Source organism: Pygocentrus nattereri, chromosome 10, assembly GCF_015220715.1.
Source record: "Pygocentrus nattereri isolate fPygNat1 chromosome 10, fPygNat1.pri, whole genome shotgun sequence".
NCBI lineage: Eukaryota > Metazoa > Chordata > Actinopteri > Characiformes > Serrasalmidae > Pygocentrus > Pygocentrus nattereri.
The window spans coordinates 39740621-39761894 of NC_051220.1; the positions used below are offsets into that span (position 1 = coordinate 39740621).

Sequence of the window (21274 nt, forward strand, 5' to 3'; positions counted from 1 at the left end):
CCCAAAACATTATGATGCACCTCATGTATCATAAAAATCTTCAGATATAATGATGGATAATACTTTGTTGTATAGCAGTAATAAATTTGTCCATTTTTGTAGACAAAAGTATGTCTCACTGTATCAGAAACCACATAAGCAAGGCAATTACTTATTAACTGCTTTAGTCTTGCAGCTCCACAGAACAGCAGAGCTAATAAAGAAGTGAACTTCAGACTCCAGACACGTCCCGACTGATCAAATAAATTCGCTTGGTGGCACGGTGGTGCGGTGGGTGGCGCTGTCGCCTCACAGCGAGGAGGGCCTGGGTTCGATTCCCCTGCCGGGTGACCGGGGGCCTCTCTGTGTGGAGTCTGCATGTTCTCCCCGTGTCTGTGTGGGTTTCCTCTGGGTTCTCCGGTTTCCTCCCACAGTCCAAAAACATGCAGTCATGCCAATTGGACATGTTACATTTCCCCTGGGTGTGAGTGACTGTCTGTGTCTGTCTGCCCTGCGATGGACTGGCGACCTGTCCAGGGTGTATCCTGCCCTCCGCCTGATAGGCTCCAGCATCCCCCCTGACGGAGAAGCAGCTTAGAAAATGGATGGATGGATGGAAAACTGTCAATATAATTTCTTAGCAAACTATCACTTTAAATGTTAGCTGCTTTAGCACTACAGTGGCCTCCTGTGTACAACTTTGCTATTTATAAAACCAGACACAAGAATAAATCCAGGTTTGCGTTCGTGAGCTTTGCCTTATTCAGCACTGTTCGCAGTCCTGCTCCTGAGGTCAATGCCAGCCAGAAACACCTGCATCCAATAAAACAGGCTTGATGTTCTCACAGCCCTGAAACACAGAATGACTTCAGCAGTGCTTACATCAGACTGCCTCACGAGTTTATCTGAACAAGGCTCAGACTTCTGAACAGGCATATCAAAATAAGGTTGTCTAAGGTAAAGGTGTCAAACTTCACTCATAAAGACTATTTCATTTCTCATATAATTATAGTTAAAAACACATTATATACACACACACACACACACACACACACACACATATATATATATTATATCTCCAGGTTCAGGGAGCCAAAACGGATAGAGCGGGGAACAGACATAACAAGGAACACAGGATAAACACAACGGAGAAACGCACCAAACAATATCCAACACTTTAAACAAATCAAACATATCCAAAGACCAGCAAACACAAGGGGCAAACACAGGGCTTACATACAAACAGGGATAACAAGGGTTCACAAGACACAGGTGGAAATGATCAAAGGCGGAGATACAAAACAAGGGGGCTGGACGGAATCAAAACAAAGAAAGCACGTGGACTAGACCAAAACAGAAAAACACATGGAAGACGGAAACAAGCACATGGAGGAATGGGAGGAGCCAATTGTGACACACCGCTGTTATCGGATGAAAACCTTGTATCTTCAAAACGGTAACTTTACAGAAGAAGGTAAAAACTTAATCTACTGTTAATGTAAGTCATTAGCGCTGTGTCAGTAAATATCTTTGAGATGGGATGCTGTATCCCGGCTCCACAGTGACCAACACAGCCCGAAAGGCCTGGTTCTCAACGACGGAGAACGGAGACAAATCTTTGGAAATAAAATTTGCGACAGAATTTGTAATTCACTTCTGAGTTGGTGAAAGCTTTGACATCACTTGCTCACTGGTCCTCTTGTTGGCAGCAATTACAACTGGTAGGAAAATGTGTGGAAACAATAATACGGTAAAAATTGCAAAAAAACTTTGTTTAGTGTGACACAACTTGGATAGTGTGGCTCTTATCCAGGTCCCTTTTCCCCTGGCATGCAGACTGTAGGTCACCTAGAAACACAGTCTCGCCTGGCTAGTAGCTACGACAAGGCAAAGACATTCAGAGACGAATGGACTTGTTTGCATTCATAAGCAGCACAGGTGGTTTGCTGGAACGTTACGTCTGCAACAAGAAACTCTAATACAAGTCAGTTTTTCTTTCGAATTTTCCCAGTCCACCTTAAATGGTACCGCATTTACATTCTGGCGGCTCAGGCAGAATTTAAGGTGGAACGGGAAAATTCGAACAAGAAGCTGGAGAATAAAAAGCGACTTCAGCCTCGTAAACCAGGCGAGTGTTGAGAGACATTTTACAATAAGCTGCTCTACTTCTGAAGAAAGGTCTTCTGGTGGAGATGGGAGGGAAACGGCTATAGCTAAAGCAAAGTAATCTGCGTTTTACTTTATATTTTTAAACCTCTACTACAACTGCTGCGGTCCATGCTGCTGTTATTTGTCCACCCCTTTATTTGCACCTTCTATTTATTGTTTATGTTACTTGGGAGTTGACTGGACCGTGAGTACAATGTTTCGTTCCACCTCATGTACCACATGTGATGTGAATGACAATAAAGCCCTATCTTATCTTATCTTATCTTATCTTATCTTATCTTATCTAACATCATTACATACTGAGACATACTGGACATCAAATGTTGTGGCTCCCAAGGTGGTTAGATTTTTGCTGAAAGGACTAAATGGCTCTTCTTGTGACTCCTGACCTAAACTACCTTTTAATGCAGAAAAATGCAATGGGTTTTTGTTATGTGCTGCCACAGACGGTCCGGGCGCTGCAATTCCACACTTCCAAGTTCCGCCCTTTGTGTTCCGTCAACGTTACGCTTTAAAATAAATATTTAGAAAATCATTTTTTGACATTTGTGAATCGATCCAGAATCGTTCACGTCCGCATCGCAACACATCTAAGAATCGATTTTGACAGTGGACTGTGGAATATTTAGTAGTGAGGAAATTTCACGACTGGACTTGTTGCACAGGTGGCGTCCGATCACGGCACCACGCTGGAATTCACTGAGCTCCTGAGAGCGACCCATTCTTTCACTAATGTCTGTAGAAGCAGTCTGCAGGCCTAGGGGCTCGGCTTTATACACCTGTGGTCATAGAAGTGACTGGAACACCTGAATTCAATGATTTGAATACTTTTAGCAATACAGTGTCCATATATAATCTTGAAACGTTTGGGAATTCTGTAGTAATTTTACTTTTAATGTAAGTCAATGGAACCAGACTGCTTTTCAATTCATTTTGGACCATTTCCTTTGATCCATTCATCATGACATTTATACACAAAAAGGCAGCAGGTATTTTCAAACTATGCCAAAAACTGAAACATCCACACACTGTTTTGTGATCCATAGAAAAAAACAATGTGTCTCCTAGCAACCACCTGGAAGACCTGGTAGACACCAAAACTGCCCCCATCAGAAAAACTTCCACCGGTCTTTCTGTCCATCCCTCAACTGTGAGAAGACGACTCCGCGCTGTGGGTCTGAAAGGACGTGTAGCTGATCAAGAAGAACCTCACTGAGAAAAGGAGACGGACACATCAAACAAAGAAGCTGAACGATGGACTGACCACCCCAGAGTCCAGACCTCAACACCAATGAATGGGTTTGATTAGTTCAGGAAATCATCAACCAGCTTCTGAGACTGAGCTTTGGAGGTGTGTCTGCAGGTTCTTTGAGGAGCTGAAAGTGAGTCTCCAGAAAAGAATGGAAGCGGTAATAAAGACTGGACACAGTAAACACTAAAAAATGATGTCATATTTAGTCATTAAGGCTTCTGGGCAATTATCTGTTAAATACACCTTTTCTGCTTTTTTCATGACTGAATAATTTGTATTTAAAGGCGGTTTTGACTGTAAATTAAACTTTGTGGAGTACATGTTAGGTTCTTGCCATTCAAACGCAATTTAAGGAGTACTGCACAACATTCATGGTGAACTACATACAGAATAACATTCATTCAATACTATTTTGGTGCTTTACAGAGTTGCAGTAAGTGAACAGTTATCAGCGAATAGTGAAGTCACTGCCAGTGCTGATAGTTATAGCTGTAGTCGGCTCGCTTTATGATAAAATTCACTGCGGTATCAGTGAGGAGGTGGATGTTAAAGATACACTGGTGGCGGAGGAGGAGGAGGAGGATGAGGAGGAGATGAGTGTGGAGGAGTGGTAACTATATGGTTAACGTGGCTTATATAATAGCTCAGTTGCAGAGGCTTCCAGCACACCAGCTGCATTCTCACTGCATACAGTGTGTGCGAGAGGCCAGAGAAAAGCTGGTGTGTGTTGCTTTATATAGATGGCAGTCCCACAGTATGGCCATTATCACTGATGCTGTGGATGTCTGATGCTGCATTGCACACAAATCCAACAGCGACAGTAGATTTGACATATTTTGAGATCCCCATTTTAACACACCCCCCCCCACCCCCCCATCTAAAAATGCTAGCAGTTCTTAACACTGTGTGAACATTTCATGACGAATGGACCAATAAATTCTCATGATATTGACGTTAGCCTCTTTTTACAGAAGCTACAAATGACAATTTGCACTCATTTCCGAGGTCCCTCAGTTAACCTACGCAAACTGTTTTAGTAGGTGCGCAAGCAAGTCACTCAGACACTCCTAAAAGAGTTGTTATTGTGTTTAAATGCTGTGTGTTTATTGTGCCAGTTGTTCAGGATTGTTTGATATGAAGAAAGCTGCTGTCGTCCGTTTTATCTCAGCAAAGCCATCTTTCTGGAGAGGTGTGAACTGTTTTAACAGCAGGGGGTTCCTACCCCTCCCCTTCCCCCATTGCTCACTAGCAGCTCAACTCAGAGTCACAGCACTTTACATGCAAATGTTTTCGCCAGTCCGACTGAATACATTTATATTATAGACCAAGGCTGAGGTGTTTATATCCTCTCCCTACTCATAAATCTGATGGAAAATCTCGGTTTAGATGCTCACTATAAGTAATCAGATGCAAAATGATACGCATGCAGAACCACTTCGTGTAGACGTTACCTTGTCAACGAGCATCACGTGAGCCCAGTCAGAGTCAGATGAGCAGCAGTGAGCAGTGATTGTGTTTTTAACTGCTTTAAAATGACGTCAGACTCAGGAAAACGTCCTTCACATGTCCTTATTAAAGAAGGCCGAGAGGAAGACGTCGTGTTCTGAGACACATAAGCTGGACGTCCGTCCCACCGCCGTCTTTTAAAGATCAGAGCATGAACTTCGTCTCCTCTGCAGACCAGTTTCTGCTCCGCCGTGTTGAACGGTATAAACTCTCACTGTGATGCGACGCACATGCAGAACGGACTCAAACTTTCCGATAGGGAATGTAATCGGATTCAGGTGTTTACACGGATATTATTCTTCTATTTAACGGATTATTTACAGGATTACCCACCTCATTCACTCTGATAGAAACTGTATTCCGAATGGCCTCAATCAGACTAGACTACTCAGATTCGGGTGTTTACATGGACTGCATGTACATGCAGCTACAGAAAGACAACAGTGGCCTAGTTAATCTAATAATACAGCTATAGAAAAATATAAATATTTTTGATTATATTAATTTAAAATATCTGAGTCAATTTCCATTCTGCAGGCAGAATGACCACTAGGGGGCAGTGCAGAGAGAGAGGCTTTGAATGTTTTTCTTTGTACTGTAAAGCTGTCACTTTGGAAACTTAAGGTTTAATGTGTAATGATTTATTTTGTATTATTTGTTTGTATCATACAATGCCTCGGCATTAAAGAGCCCACATCTTATAATTTTCTTGCATTTTTTTCCCCACTTATGACATTTGCAGAGGCTTATGTTGTCATATACTTCAGCACTGAGCATTTAGTTTTTTTTACTGTGCCTTTAAGACTGGCGCATGCAAATGAGCTCTGTTCTGGCTGGTTGCTCTTTGTTGTGCCTGATTCAGCCTGAAGCATTCCTTATAACTTCAGTATGAACAGGTGTGGCCAAACTGCCGCAGGCTGAATAGGTGCATATCTGTAAATATATTTCTTTTTGTGACGTCACAGGCACAATGAATTCAAAATACCTTTTTATAGCATTTCAGCATAAAGCTTACATTTATGGATTGTATGGACTTGTGAGTTAATGTTACATTTGTAAAAACTGAACAATGTGTACATCATACTGCCGTACATGCCATATTATTACTGCGTGTTTTTTCCCTGAGGTCCTCTTATGATGTTTGCACAGGTTAATGTAGCAAAAACAGTCAGAAATTACTTCTGCAGAACCATTTCAGATCTCTCCTAACTCCTTAAAACTGATCAGGTCGTTTTAATTACTGTGCCTTTAAGACTGATGCATGCAAATGAGCTCAGTCCTGATTGGCTGCCCTATATTTCGCCTCTATCAGAAAATAACCCAGGCTGAAACACTCCTTCCATTCAGGGGCTGCATTTGAAGGACTAGACTGTCCCATTTCGAAGGCGCCTTCATATGCGGCTGAGAAATGTGTCCTTCTTTTCCATGGCAACGAAGGACCCATTGGGTGCATCCTTCGCAAGCCAACATAACCCGAGGTTTACTGTGTGCCAGCGTGGGTTCGAGAACATGCCAGAATCAACAGAGGAGCGAATGGTGGCTGAAGAGCACACTTTTAAATATAAGTTCAATATATATGAATATAAGTATTTGGTTTAAACTGAGGCGAATGACTAACAATACAAAAATAAACGAAATAATAATAATAATAATAATAATAATAATAATAATAATAATAACAACAACAACAACAACAACAACAACAATCTCATCAGTATCTGGCGGGAAAGAATCTCCAGGTCTAATAAATGAAATATAAATTATTAAAATCAAAGTTTTGGCTCCATCTTTAAAGAACTTGACAAGAACGGTGTTTTCATCAGCACTGCTGAGTCTGATCCACTCAGACCAGCACAACACACACTAACACACCACCACCACGTCAGTGTTACTGCAGTGCTGAGAATGACCCACCACCCAAACAGTACCTGCTCTGTGAGGCTCCATGGGGGTCCTGACCACTGAAGAACAGGGTAACAGAGTATCAGAGAAACAGATGGACTACAGTCTGTAACTGTAGAACTACAAAGTGCAGCTATACAGTAAGTGGAGCTGATAAAATGGACAATGAGCGTAGAAACAAGGGGAGGTCATAACGTCGTGCCTGGTCAGTGTATGAATTTTCACAACAGGGGGACACCATAATCTGGTCAAAACAACATGGTTTAGTGCATGGATTACTCAAGAGCGCCGTGCTCCAGAGGTGATCTCACCATAGTTAGATAAACACAGAGAACTTCTGCGTGAGAACGAAAGGGAAACTGAAGTGTTAGGAGGAAGCCTGAGTCAGTTTAGTTGTCTGAGGAGTGAGTGAGGCTACCAAAGCGCCGTATACTCAGAAACAAAATATCACAGGGGGATCTGGGAGGGGGTGAAAGAGAAGAAAGCATTGTCCCGCTCCCCATCCTCGCTGAAAAGTCATACCGCCAACAGTGCAGCACTGACTGTAGCCTGCGGTCACTCCGAGCTAGCTTTTGAAAGAGTCCCCTAATGTGGAACAGCACATTCCTAAAGTGGCGGTTTATGAGTGTGTGCATGTGTGCAGAACTGTAAAACTCTTTTAGTTACTGAGGTTAAGATAAGGGGTCGGGAATAAGAAAAATCTTATGACATGTCTATTATAATGACATTATTACTACATATCCATATATTTTTCAGGAGATATTTAGGAGGAAACAAGATAGAAGATCATTCACTTACATAACGCAGAAGAAAATCTAATGAAAAAAAAAAAAAAAAAAAAAAAAAAGTTTCCAAAACTGCTGTTCAAAAAATAATTCAAAGCTACAGAGAAAATGTGGCTCCTAAGAACCACCTGGAAGACCTAGTAGACACCAAAACTGTCCCCTTCAGAGAAGCAGCAGGTTTCATCTTTAAGAGAGCAAACGTGCAAAATCAAGCTCTTTGAGAGACTAAAAGACTTTAAATATGTTTTGTGGTGGTGGTGCGAATGGACACAGCAACGCTGCTGGACTGAGAACAGTCCACCAACCAAAAATATCCAGCCAACAGCATCCTGTGACCACTGATGAAGGACTAGAGGATGACCAACACAAACCGTGCAGCAGCAGATGAGCTGTCGTCTCTGACTTTACACCTACAAGGTGGACCGACGAGGTAGGAGTGTCTAACAGAGTGGACAGTGAGTGGACACAGTGTTTAAAAACTCCAGCAGCACTGCTGTGTCTGACCCACTCAGACCAGCACTACACACACTCTGTGGGTTCCTGTGAGGGTCCTAACCATTGAAGAACAGGCTAACAAAGTATCAGAGAAACAGATGGACTACAGCCTGTAACTGTAGAACTAAAAGTGCACCAGTGCAGCTGAGCTGTGTAAAAGTGCAGCACAAGGAGACGGACTTAACGAAGTGGCCACTCAGTGTATGAATGATCCCAAGCCCTGACAAGGTATAAAAACAAATGGGTGAATGTGTGTGTGTGTGTGTGTGTGTGTGTGTGTGTGTGCGTGTAACAGGGCGAGTGCTGTAATGAAGAAGGCAATTTTTCAGTCACCACTTCATATGAAAATATTCGTCCTGCCTAACGACTCGGCAGCTGCATTGTCCAAAGAGAGTCAAGTGCAGCCGAGCTTTTCTCTCAGTTTTACTGCACTTTCTGCGTCTCAGCACACGCTGGCTCCGCTTCAGCACTTCAAAACGCTTCAGCAGATGTCTGGCTCTTAAGGTAAATGCTCCACCATCATCGGCCCCTCTGCCTCGCAGCAGGCACTTTAGTCCTGCCGGACGTTCACGACCACTCCACTTAGCCCCCCCCCATAATCAACAGACTGACGTTTAACAGGCTGAAAGACCAGAGGCCGCTATCTGGGATGGTACAAGCACTCTTTCCATACACCGTTTTCCATTTCCACGGCCAACTCACACGGGGAAAAGGCATCAGCTTAACGCAATTATGCTGCAGTTACATTCAAACAGAGCGAGCGATGGCTAAACATGAAACGCAAGTTAAGCATCTATGTTCCGCCCACAAATGCATTATTTCGTAGCTACTCTTGCTAAGCTGGATGAGCTTCACAATGCAAAAATCTCATTTAACCTAATGAGTAATTATTATAATGTTTGCACTATATTCCGTATTTTTCTTGTATTTTATAAGGCCACTTAAAACGACTGTATGGGTTAATTAATTGTTGCATGACCACAATCCACTCTCTTTATCCCTTAGAATGAAACTGGCTGTTTTCTTGCCTTTAAAACAGTGAGTCCTGGTTGGCTGTCCCTTAAAAAGCAGCCTGGGCTGTAGACACTCCTTATAACATCAGTGTGAGTGGGCGGGGCTAAGATCCTATAGGCAGACTAGGTTGATGTATGTTAATTTATTTGAGGGTAATGCAAAATGTGCCTCGGTGTCAAGAAGATTGATACCATACAGAGAATGAAAGCTCAGTGATGAAGAGCTTTCCCAACAAAATATCCTACACTGATGGTATGAAACAAAAACACAAACGCATATCGCAGCCATTAGCAGTCCTAAGAGTTTAAACAGTCATTTACTTGTACTTTTAGTAAACTGGGCGGAATATGTATGGAGCCACACTTGTAATATCTCCAACCACCTCCTGGATACTTTTATCGGCCGAGTGGTAGACCCTTCACAGCTACCAGTGTTGTCGTGCATACATGGTGTCATCAAAAATATAATTTGCATATATTTATGAAGAAATGTATAAGAACTCTGTTAATGGTTTCTTAAAACTATGTTGTACACATTTGGATCCATACTAAATACCGTCAGGGCTGTTAGGACTATGAGAGAGGCCAAACAGATCTCAATTTGATTATAGTATTGTGAAGAAAGTGATTGAAAGTTGATCGCTTATGTCTGCAAACATCCAGCAGGGGGAGCCATCACTGGTTTTTCTCATCAATAAAACGGCACTTTAATTCCACCTCTTTCAGTATTCCCTTTTGAGGAGTACAACACGCATTTCAACAAAACAAATGATATCACAGACTGCAAAAAATGTTAGTTTAGTAGACTAGATGCTAGAAGACTTCGCTGCTCCTTTGGCACAAACCAACTAATGACGCCTTTAGAGGGCGGCGGTGAGCGACGTTTGTTTATTTGATGTGTGTTAATGACGCCTTTAGAGGGCGGCAGTGAGCGACGTTTGTTTATTTGATGTGTGTTAATGACGCCTTTAGAGGGCGGCGGTGAGCGACGTTTGTTTATTTGATGTGTTAATGACGCCTTTAGAGGGCGGCGGTGACCGACGTTTGTTTATGTGATGTTTGTTAATGACGCCTTTAGAGGGCGGCGGTGAGCGACGTTTGTTTATTTGATGTGTGTTAATGAGGCCTTTAGAGGGCGGCGGTGAGCGACGTTTGTTTATTTGATGTGTGTTAATGACGCCTTTAGAGGGCGGCGCTGAGCGACGTTTGTTTATTTGATGTGTGTTAATGACGCCTTTAGAGGGCGGTGCTGAGCGACGTTTGTTTATGTGATGTTTGTAAATGACGCCTTTAGAGGGCGGCGGTGAGCGACGTTTGTTTATTTGATGTTTGGTAATGACGCCTTTAGAGGGCGGCGGTGAGCGACGTTTGTTTATTTGATGTGTGTTAATGACGCCTTTAGAGGGCGGCGGTGAGAGACGTTTGTTTATTTGATGTGTGTTAATGACGCCTTTAGAGGGCGGCGGTGAGCGACGTTTGTTTATTTGATGTTTGGTAATGACGCCTTTAGAGGGCGGCGCTGAGCGACGTTTGTTTATTTGATGTTTGGTAATGACGCCTTTAGAGGGCGGCGCTGAGCGACGTTTGTTTATTTGATGTGTGTTAATGACGCCTTTAGAGGGCGGCGGTGAGAGACGTTTGTTTATTTGATGTTTGGTAATGAGGCCTTTAGAGGGCGGCGGTGAGCGACGTTTGTTTATTTGTTGTGTGTTAATGACGCCTTTAGAGGGCGGCGGTGAGCGACGTTTGTTTATTTGATGTGTTAATGACGCCTTTAGAGGGCGGTGGTGACCGACGTTTGTTTATGTGATGTTTGTTAATGAGGCCTTTAGAGGGCGGCGGTGAGCGACGTTTGTTTATTTGATGTGTGTTAATGACGCCTTTAGAGGGCGGCGGTGAGCGACGTTTGTTTATTTGATGTGTGTTAATGACGCCTTTAGAGGGCGGCGGTGAGAGACGTTTGTTTATTTGATGTTTGGTAATGAGGCCTTTAGAGGGCGGCGGTGAGCGACGTTTGTTTATTTGATGTTTGGTAATGACGCCTTTAGAGGGCGGCGCTGAGCGACGTTTGTTTATTTGATGTTTGGTAATGACGCCTTTAGAGGGCGGCGGTGAGCGACGTTTGTTTATTTGATGTGTGTTAATGACGCCTTTAGAGGGCGGCGGTGAGCGACGTTTGTTTATTTGATGTTTGGTAATGACGCCTTTAGAGGGCGGCGGTGAGCGACGTTTGTTTATTTGATGTGTGTTAATGACGCCTTTAGAGGGCGGCGGTGAGAGACGTTTGTTTATTTGATGTTTGGTAATGACGCCTTTAGAGGGCGGCGCTGAGCGACGTTTGTTTATTTGATGTTTGGTAATGACGCCTTTAGAGGGCGGCGGTGAGCGACGTTTGTTTATTTGATGTGTGTTAATGACGCCTTTAGAGGGCGGCGGTGAGAGACGTTTGTTTATTTGATGTTTGGTAATGAGGCCTTTAGAGGGCGGCGGTGAGCGACGTTTGTTTATTTGATGTGTGTTAATGACGCCTTTAGAGGGCGGCGGTGAGCGACGTTTGTTTATTTGATGTGTGTTAATGACGCCTTTAGAGGGCGGCGGTGAGCGACGTTTGTTTATTTGATGTGTGTTAATGACGCCTTTAGAGGGCGGCGGTGAGCGACGTTTGTTTATTTGATGTGTGTTAATGACGCCTTTAGAGGGCGGCGGTGAGCGACGTTTGTTTATTTGATGTGTGTTAATGACGCCTTTAGAGGGCGGCGGTGAGCGACGTTTGTTTATTTGATGTGTGTTAATGACGCCTTTAGAGGGCGGCGGTGAGCGACGTTTGTTTATTTGATGTGTGTTAATGACGCCTTTAGAGGGCGGCGGTGAGCGACGTTTGTTTATTTGATGTGTGTTAATGACGCCTTTAGAGGGCGGCGGTGAGCGACGTTTGTTTATTTGATGTGTGTTAATGACGCCTTTAGAGGGCGGCGGTGAGCGACGTTTGTTTATTTGATGTGTGTTAATGACGCCTTTAGAGGGCGGCGGTGAGCGACGTTTGTTTATTTGATGTGTGTTAATGACGCCTTTAGAGGGCGGCGGTGAGCGACGTTTGTTTATTTGATGTTTGTTAATGACGCCTTTAGAGGGCGGCGGTGAGCGACGTTTGTTTATTTGATGTGTGTTAATGACGCCTTTAGAGGGCGGCGGTGAGCGACGTTTGTTTATTTGATGTGTGTTAATGACGCCTTTAGAGGGCGGCGGTGAGCGACGTTTGTTTATTTGATGTGTGTTAATGACGCCTTTAGAGGGCGGCGGTGAGCGACGTTTGTTTATTTGATGTGTGTTAATGACGCCTTTAGAGGGCGGCGGTGAGCGACATTTGTTTATTTGATGTGTGTTAATGACGCCTTTAGAGGGCGGCGGTGAGCGACGTTTGTTTATTTGATGTGTGTTAATGACGCCTTTAGAGGGCGGCGGTGAGCGACGTTTGTTTATTTGATGTGTGTTAATGACGCCTTTAGAGGGCGGCGGTGAGCGACGTTTGTTTATGTGTGTTAATGACGCCTTTAGAGGGCGGCGGTGAGCGACGTTTGTTTATTTGATGTGTGTTAATGACGCCTTTAGAGGGCGGCGGTGAGCAACGTTTGTTTATTTGATGTTTGTTAATGACGCCTTTAGAGGGCGGCGGTGAGCGACGTTTGTTTATTTGATGTGTGTTAATGACGCCTTTAGAGGGCGGCGGTGAGCGACGTTTGTTTATTTGATGTGTGTTAATGACGCCTTTAGAGGGCGGCGGTGAGCGACGTTTGTTTATTTGATGTGTGTTAATGACGCCTTTAGAGGGCGGCGGTGAGCGACGTTTGTTTATTTGATGTGTGTTAATGACGCCTTTAGAGGGCGGCGGTGAGCGACGTTTGTTTATTTGATGTGTGTTAATGACGCCTTTAGAGGGCGGCGGTGAGCGACGTTTGTTTATTTGAGCTCAAATTGAAGCTACTCATTATCAACAGCTACGAAGCCATTTGCCCACTTTATGTTTGTACTTTAATAGTTGTAAACATTGAAGAAAAAGCCATTTACCTTGTTAATTACTGTTGTTCATATGGTAATTAATCATCGCCTAAATTTCAGCACGGGGACCGGCCTATCTGTAAAGCTCGCCCAAACTGGCAACAGTTTGCTATTAAGGAAAGCATCTGTGGGCAGAGCACTGATAGGTCGATTGCAATTTATGTTGACACATTTCCAGTTTCTTGGGTGCATCTCCAACTTCAGCTGCTTTATTTTGCTTGAATACTGACCTGTTTTTATAAATCAGGCAAGAATAATATGAACACATGCTTGTCAGACTCTGTGAAATATGCCAGGGAGTGGAGAGGCCTCGTAACAGATAGTACACAGGAATGCGCATACGTAACGGTAAACTACGAACAAATGCCAAAAGTGCTTTGATAGATAGGCTATTGATGTTTCACGGAGGGTCATTTCAGACCACTGCTCTCCTCAACCCACATAAATGGAGCAGAGTATGAATCCCAATTAGCTGTGAGGCTCTCGAGAGCCTGCAATGTGTGGGAACAGACTGAGCTCCAATGCAGAGGGCAAAGCTCTTTTCAGTGAAGTGAGTTATGTAATTCGCTTCTAGCCATTGTTTTCCGTAGCATTTCTTCTCTATTCCAATTTCTCCCTGTCATATAGTAGGTGGGTGTTCATGCGAACACTTGGAGCAGAAGCTCCATGGTGACTAAGGCTAGAAAGAGGCCTTAGGCTTCGAGCTGCTGCAACCTGAGATGGTTTCTGTAACACTAGTGGAAGAAAGCTCTATAGGTGCCGCAAAGCTTCCAATCTACACTGTTAGAAATAAACGTACTATGCAGGTACATGATTCATTCATCAAGGTACAAACAGTGTAAATGTTCTCAAAGGTTCTCCAGTGGTTTTAAGGTCTGATCGTGAACCTTCAATCAGTTCGTCCAGGTGAAAAGTTGGTATTTGTACCTTTTCATAATCGAATGTTTTAAAACAGATCAGTAGAATAAAAGCCTGGAGGCGAGGCGAGGCGGGGTGAGTGGAGTCAGTCCAGCTTAGAACAGATCATTTCAGTGGATTATGGTTCAGTTATGTTCCCTGACTAAAGGGACTGAGATGGACCCTCAAGGGTTCCACTTCAGTGACAAGAGGGGTCCTGCCCCAGGGACAGTCTCAAGTGTACTGTCTGAGATCCATCATGGAAACCCAAGTCAGAAGACTGACCACATGCAAAGGGAAAATGGAGAGTGCTCTGAAATTCCATGTCAACTTGCTAAGGAGCAAACGAGGGTTCAGGAGGAGGGTGGCTGAAGACTTTGAGAATGAATGAGCTTAAGTGATGGGTGAAGCCCCTGAAATAGACGCCTCACTATTACAGTCTCATTAAAGGCATTTTTTAAACTTTTATTCTATTTTATTTATTATTTATGATATTTGTAGTTTTATGCAGTCATGATTCCTTTTTACACGACCATTTAGAATTAAACAGGTCGTGCCTTTCAGGCCCAGGCTGAAACACTCCATATAACTTCAGCGTGAACAAGCAGAGCTAAACTGCTCTACATCCCAATCTATGGGCCTTCTGAATGTATATATATATACACACACATATACATACATACATACATACATACATACATGCTTGCTTAAAAAGGTTGGACCCCCTTTTGCCTTCAGAATGGCTTTAATTATTTAATTTTGGTTGGTTATTTGAGTCTCTGTTGCCTCTCTATCATCTGGAACCAGTCTGCCCATTCTCCTCTGACGTCACTTTTCCTTTTTCGGACCGTTCTCTGTGAACCCTAGAGATGGTTGTGTGTGAAAATCCCAGCAGATCAGCAGTTTCTGAAATACTCAGACCAGCCCGTCTGGCACCAACAACCACGCCATGTTCAAAGTCCCTTAAATCCCCTTTCTTCCCCGTTCTGATGCTCGGCCTGCACTTCAGCAAGGTGTCTTGACCACCTCTACATGCCTAAATGCACTGAGTTGTGGCCACGTGATTGGCTGATTAGCTATTTGTGTTAACAAGCAACTGAACCTTAACTGTACCTAATAAAGTGGCCAGTGTGTGTGTGTGTGTGTGTGTGTGTGTGTGTGTGTGTGTGTGTGTGTGTGTGTGTGTGTGTTGTCAGAAGACACTGGATTCGAGAGGTTTTCTTACATCTTCTGACAACAGCGTTGTGTATGTCATCTCCAGACAGCATGGAATATTTTGGGATACGGGCAGCAAACAAGCGTCCAGAGTAAAAGCCTGTTGTTTGCCACTTGGGGCCACTTTGCCTTGAGGGCCACCCTCTTAGAGGGACCCTCCAGATTTGGTGATCCAACAAAGCACAGATGGATGTAGGATGGATGCAGGTCTGGACCCATGGCTCTGAATGTGTGGGGTATCCCGAGCTGCGGTTCTCCTCTCCAGTGATCACCCACGCCTGCCCACTGCCCACTCAGAGTCTATAGCCCGTTTTATACAGCATTTTCCTGGGACAGAATGACGTGTACGCGTGAAAAACACAACGAATGCAAGATGTGTTTGTGTTTTTATTTAATGAAGTACTATTTGGGTCCATCCCACATGCCGGTGAATGGACACATCTGCAGCCCAGCGAGGAAACACTGCTGGAAGTTGGGATAGCCCCTTCATATGCATGCACCATACGGCACGGAGCCCTCGTTTATCCGGTTAGCGTGGCGAAGCCGCACTTACCTTGGAGGTTTTGCACTCGGATGTCGCTGATTTGCCCGATAAATTCCTCCCGTTCAAACCAATCTTCCCACTCGTGGCCGGCCATTACCTTCAGGACAGGCTGCTGCTGCTCTTTTGCACCTGGTGTTCTTAAAAAAACCCAAACTAATGGCAGATTTTGCCTGAAAACAGACGTTGTATCGCTTAGCCACACGGCGCACTTGGTGGGGAGTCGGTCCAGATGAAGGTGCCCGGTATACGGCTGGGCATATTTGTTGTGGTGGAGTTAAGTTTCGCTGGGGAGAGAGAAGAAACGGCAAATGAATACCGCACCTGGGTTAATGCGTTTTGGTTTTTTTCTCCACCCGTATTCCGCACGGCCCCGCCTCCCTACGCTAGAATTGGCTAACTCTGCGTCCACAAGCAGATTTGCATATCGCGCCAGGATTGGCTAGCAGCTCTACATTAACATGCCGCCGAGCTGAAGTACGAATAGCTACGCCAATCGTGGCGCAGTATGCAAATCGGAAGGCTGCTGTGAATGTTAACTACAAGCCAATCCTGGCGCGATATGCAAATCTGCTTGCTGCTGCGTACTCTTAGCCAATTCTAGCGCAGGGGGCGTGGCTTGGCGGAGTACGGGTGGGGGGAAAAACGCTAGGTGCACGCCCACTACCCGTTTCCAGCATCGACGAGGTTCTCAGTGACGAAGGGAGAGCTTTGAATATGGTGGCTGCAGTATCGACCAGCCTCTGAGCTGTGGTCAAGGATGTACTGTCGACGCTTTACTCCAAAGTATTGAGTTAAGATGCCCAGAATTGGAGTCTGAAATGTGAAATATGTGTTGATGCTGTGTTGAAGTGCTCTGAATGACAGACTTGAAGTCTTAAGTTTCAGAAGTCTTCGTTATTAGATGAGGTAAATCCGTTCAGAGCTGCTGGCCACCCCATCCCGCAGAGCTGACTGGGCTCTTTTCACTGGAGAACATGGCTTTGGATCTTATCCTCAGCCAAAAAGAACAGTTTGCACCTACATGTTGGTGTAAACAACATTCCCTTCACTCAGATTCCTGAACACAAGAGCCAAAGACAATTGGGCAAAATTTAGGCACGCCAGTTCTAATGGGAATGCCCTAAAAGGTTTGACTTAGAGCGGCCAAACTTCCCAGAAAAGGAGATTAGCTACAGAAAGCCATCTATTTATAGCCTTTTTGTTTGTTTGTTTATTTTTAGGACATTAACCGACTCGTCGCCCATGGCAACAGTGCGCCACGCAACCAGAGCCATGTCCACAATGAGGGGAAAACAAGCCCAGTTTCCCTCTTGACTCAGACAACATCCAGTTTATCTTGAAGATCCCACCTTGAAATATGGAGCCCCGCTGGTGACATCCTGTATAAATAAAAATAATGCATGGCCACGACTTAGTAAGGTGTGGGAATGAGATGATTAAGTCATGGCCACGACTTAGTAAGCCGTGATCTCGTCCCCACGCCGTACTAAGCCACTGAGCACTATGGAGTTTTTATTTTCGACTAGACCAAATTAGTTAGTGCTAGCTAACATTAGCCACCAGCTCAGTGGTTAAAAATAAACAGACCAAATGATTTCTAGGGAGTTTGGTGACACGTGGCTCTTGTGGAGATTTAAAAATGGGCTCTAGGCGCCTAAAAATTCCGCCAGTTTTTAATCAGTTGTGTAACGCGGAGCGAGGAGGCGGACACATACGCTGAGATAAACGACTTTTATTGAGGGCAAATCCAGGGTCATGGTCATGACAGTCCAGGTTCATATAGCCAGCACGGATAGAATGAGGGACAGACATGGTTGGTTAACAGCTCTGCCTTCCAGGCTGGAGACTGGGGTTCAATCCCCCACCTGGGTAAACACCCTACACTATACCCATAAGAGTCTAGAATAACAAACAGTAAACGATACATCCAACATACAGCACATCTAACATCAAACAAACATCCCAAAGTCCAACACAGACCGAGGCCTAAATACACGAAGTCTAACAAGGGATCATGAAACACAGGTGGGAACAATCAGGGGCCGGGTAACCAAACAAGGGGGCCGGACTGGAATCAAAACAAAAAGAACGTGGACTAGACCAAAACACAACACGAGCACATGGACAGGACTGGGAGGGGCCAATCGTGACAAGTTGTGCAATTCAGTTCAACTGTCAAGATGCTCACAAACTCATTCAGAATGGTTTGTTTTGAAACGCTTCATCGTAGAGAAGCTTACCGTCTTGGACGTCTTTACAGAGGAGGCAGGAGTAACGTTTACACCCTGATAGCGAGAGGATGGTGAACAACCGTCGGTCGGCCTGCTGATGGCAAAGCCGGCGGTCCACTAGAGGTTAAGTAGAGAATTAGACGAAATTCCACGTATCATCGCTCAGGTTCCACTCACAGGCCGATCTACGTATTTATCCCTCCTTCCCTTCTTTAGCTATACTTAGTAAATTAGTTTAGTAAATCGTTTTAATCTCACACAAATCATTTTATATCAGGCCTAGTCATGATTTCTTTTCTCTCTCATTTATGATTTTTGTCCAAGTTTATTTTCCAGAATAAAAGTCTCTGTGCATTTAAAATCTGTTGTGGGAGATTAAAAAACTAGTTAAATCTTGTATGCGTGACGGTAATCTGGGTGGTATGAGGACGTATCAGCAGTGGCAATCAGTCAGTGGGGTGCCGACCTTATGAAGCCATATGTGCTTGCATATCAGTTCAGTGCATATATAATGATTTTATTTACTATCCAAAACCACCAATGATCCTACACCAGTCTTCTTAGTATTTAATCTTATTTATTCTTAACTGTTATTACTTGTTTTAGTTCTTCTCTTAGTTCTTTATTACTTTTTAACTTATTTTAATTCGGTTTTTTTATTATTATTATTATTATTATATGTTTTATTTTATTAATCTCTGATCAATTAAACCTCAAGTTTTATTTTTATTATTATTTTTATTTTTTATTTTTTATTTTTTTCACTGTTAGTTTTACATTCTCTTTTAATTTAAAATGATTAAATATAGATATGATTTTCTTTGTCATGTCAATCCCTGTTTTTGTAACTGCTCGGCTACACTGACAATGAGGGTTGCCCTCGACGTACTTCCGAGTCAAAATAAAGGTTGATTGATTGACTGATTGATATATGTATATGTATGTTTTAAGCCAAAAGATGTGGACACATATTTGGTAAAACAATGTCTCAGACATGTATTCATCCCCATTTCATTTAGTACCTTTCTGTGAGGGAGATTTTAGAGGCATTCAACTCTTCAGACGTCTGGTTCTTATCAGAACTGCTGTGACAAAAGCATTTCGGACTCATTTCTCTACAACAGCATATCTCACCAAACCAGTCTGGATGGCTTTGTTTACATCCCAGAGACTGACCGATGTAGAAGTTGAAAAAATAGTGGAATTCCCCTTTAAAATGTAATATGATGTGAAGGGAAGATTTAAGTGACCCTTATTAGTCCCACAACGGGGAAATTTCACCTCGGCATTTAACCCATCCGTGAAGTGAAACACCACATACACACCAGTGAGCAAACACACTAGGGGTGGGCAGCCCAATCCGCAGCGCCCGGGGAGCAGTTGGGGGTTAGGTGTCTTGCTCAAGGACACCTCAGTCATGTGCTGTCAGCTCTGGGGATCAAACCGGCGACCTTCCGGTCACGAGGCTGGTTCCCTAACCTCCAGCACATGACTGCCCCATGATAATATAAAAATCACTAAGAAAAGAGTCTAGCTTGAGCGAAGTACTCCGACACCTCTGGGTTGCGGCCTCTGTCTGCGTTCTGTGTTATGTCCTCGGGGCCCATTCAGTGCAGAGCCTAGACAGCGCTTTTCTGCTCGTGAGGCAGATGAAATGTGTTCTCCTTCAGCCAAAGATCACTATCTGATTCATTTAGATCGGCGCTGCGCAACCCTGCTCTACTCACCCTGCACAGTCTCACACTCCTGACCCACCTAATCATTTAGATTCGTATGCAGAGTCACCTGAAGCCGAATGATGCATAAATTGATATTTTTGAAAAATGTCATACATCTGAATTTTAGATATTTTAATATCTACATATACCTAATGTGTTTTAGATATATCAATATGCTGAATATACTTTGAATGCTTCGAAGTTCAGGTCTTGAATATTCAGGTTTGAAAAAAAAAAAATAAATAATAATAATAAATATACAGGTAAAAAAATTCAAGTCATTAAAAAAATAAGTTTAAAAAATGTAGTTAAAAAAATTTAAAGTGTAGAAAATGCAGCAGCTCGTAATTCATATGGTAGTGAGATTCAGGTCGTGGAAACACAGGGAAACATCCAGGATACCGAGGAAAAGCAAACATGCCTGGATCTAATCAAACTGAGGCCTGGGCAATGACAAGGCAGGTCACAGGTCACTGGGTCATAGTTTGCATGTCTATGCAAACCCCCTCCTAATGACCCACGAGGAGCTGCATTTTATACAGTTAGAATTTTTGGAACCTGAACATTGAGTAAAATGGACCAAAAGAAACGTCTGATTCCACTGACTTACATTAAAAGTATATATACATATATATATATAAACACACACACACACACACACACACACACACACACACACACACACACACACACACACCAGCCACTTTATTAGGTACACAGGTACACACACAACTCCGTGCATTTAGGCATGTAGAGGTGGTCAGGCCAACTTGCTGAAGTGTAGACCGAGCATCAGAACGGGGAAGAAAGGGGATTTAAGGGACTTTGAACGTGGCGTGGTTGTTGGTGCCAGACGGGCTGGTCTGAGTATTTCAGAAACTGCTGATCTACTGGGATTTTCACGCCCAACCATCTCTAGGGTTCACAGAGAACGGTCCGAAAAAGAGAAAAAATCCAGTGAGCGGTCAGTTGTGTGGACGAAAAATGCCTTGTTGATGTGAGAGGTCAGGGGAGAACGGGCAGACTGGTTCCAGATGATAGAAAGGCAACAGGAACTCAAATAACCCACCAACATCTCTGAGGAACGTTTCCAACACCTTGTTGAAAGTCTGCCACGAAGAATTCAGGCAGTTCTGAAGGCAAAAGGGGGTCCAGCCTTTTACTAGTACCTAATAAAGTGGCCAGTGAGTGTATATATACACCGATCAGGCATAACATCATGACCACCTCCTTGTTTCTATGCTCAGTGTCCATCTTATCAGCTCCACTTGCTGTATAGCTGCACTCTGTAGTTCTACAGTTACAGACTGTAGTCCATCTGTTTCTCTGATACTCTGTTACCCTGTTCTTCAGTGGTCAGGACCCCCATGGACCCTCACAGAGCAGGTACTATTTGGGTGGTGGATCATTCTCAGCACTGCAGTAACACTGACATTGGTATTCATACCAGTAATTGTATGAATGTATTTTCAGAGAAGTATAACACACACAGTGATTCACTGGCTTGAGCTT

General features: G+C 43.7%; 1 protein-coding gene across 1 annotated transcript in view; it reads right to left on the reverse strand.

Moving 5' to 3' along the window:
• clmn (calmin) overlaps positions 1-16141 on the reverse strand; it is a 65686-nt gene extending 49545 nt beyond the window's left edge. Inside the window, exon 1 of the mRNA XM_017711281.2 lies at positions 15823-16141. Coding sequence (XP_017566770.2) covers positions 15823-15907 — 85 coding nt within the window. The 5' untranslated portion in view covers positions 15908-16141. The remainder of the gene's footprint in view (positions 1-15822) is intronic.
• Between the last annotated feature and the right edge of the window lie 5133 nt (positions 16142-21274).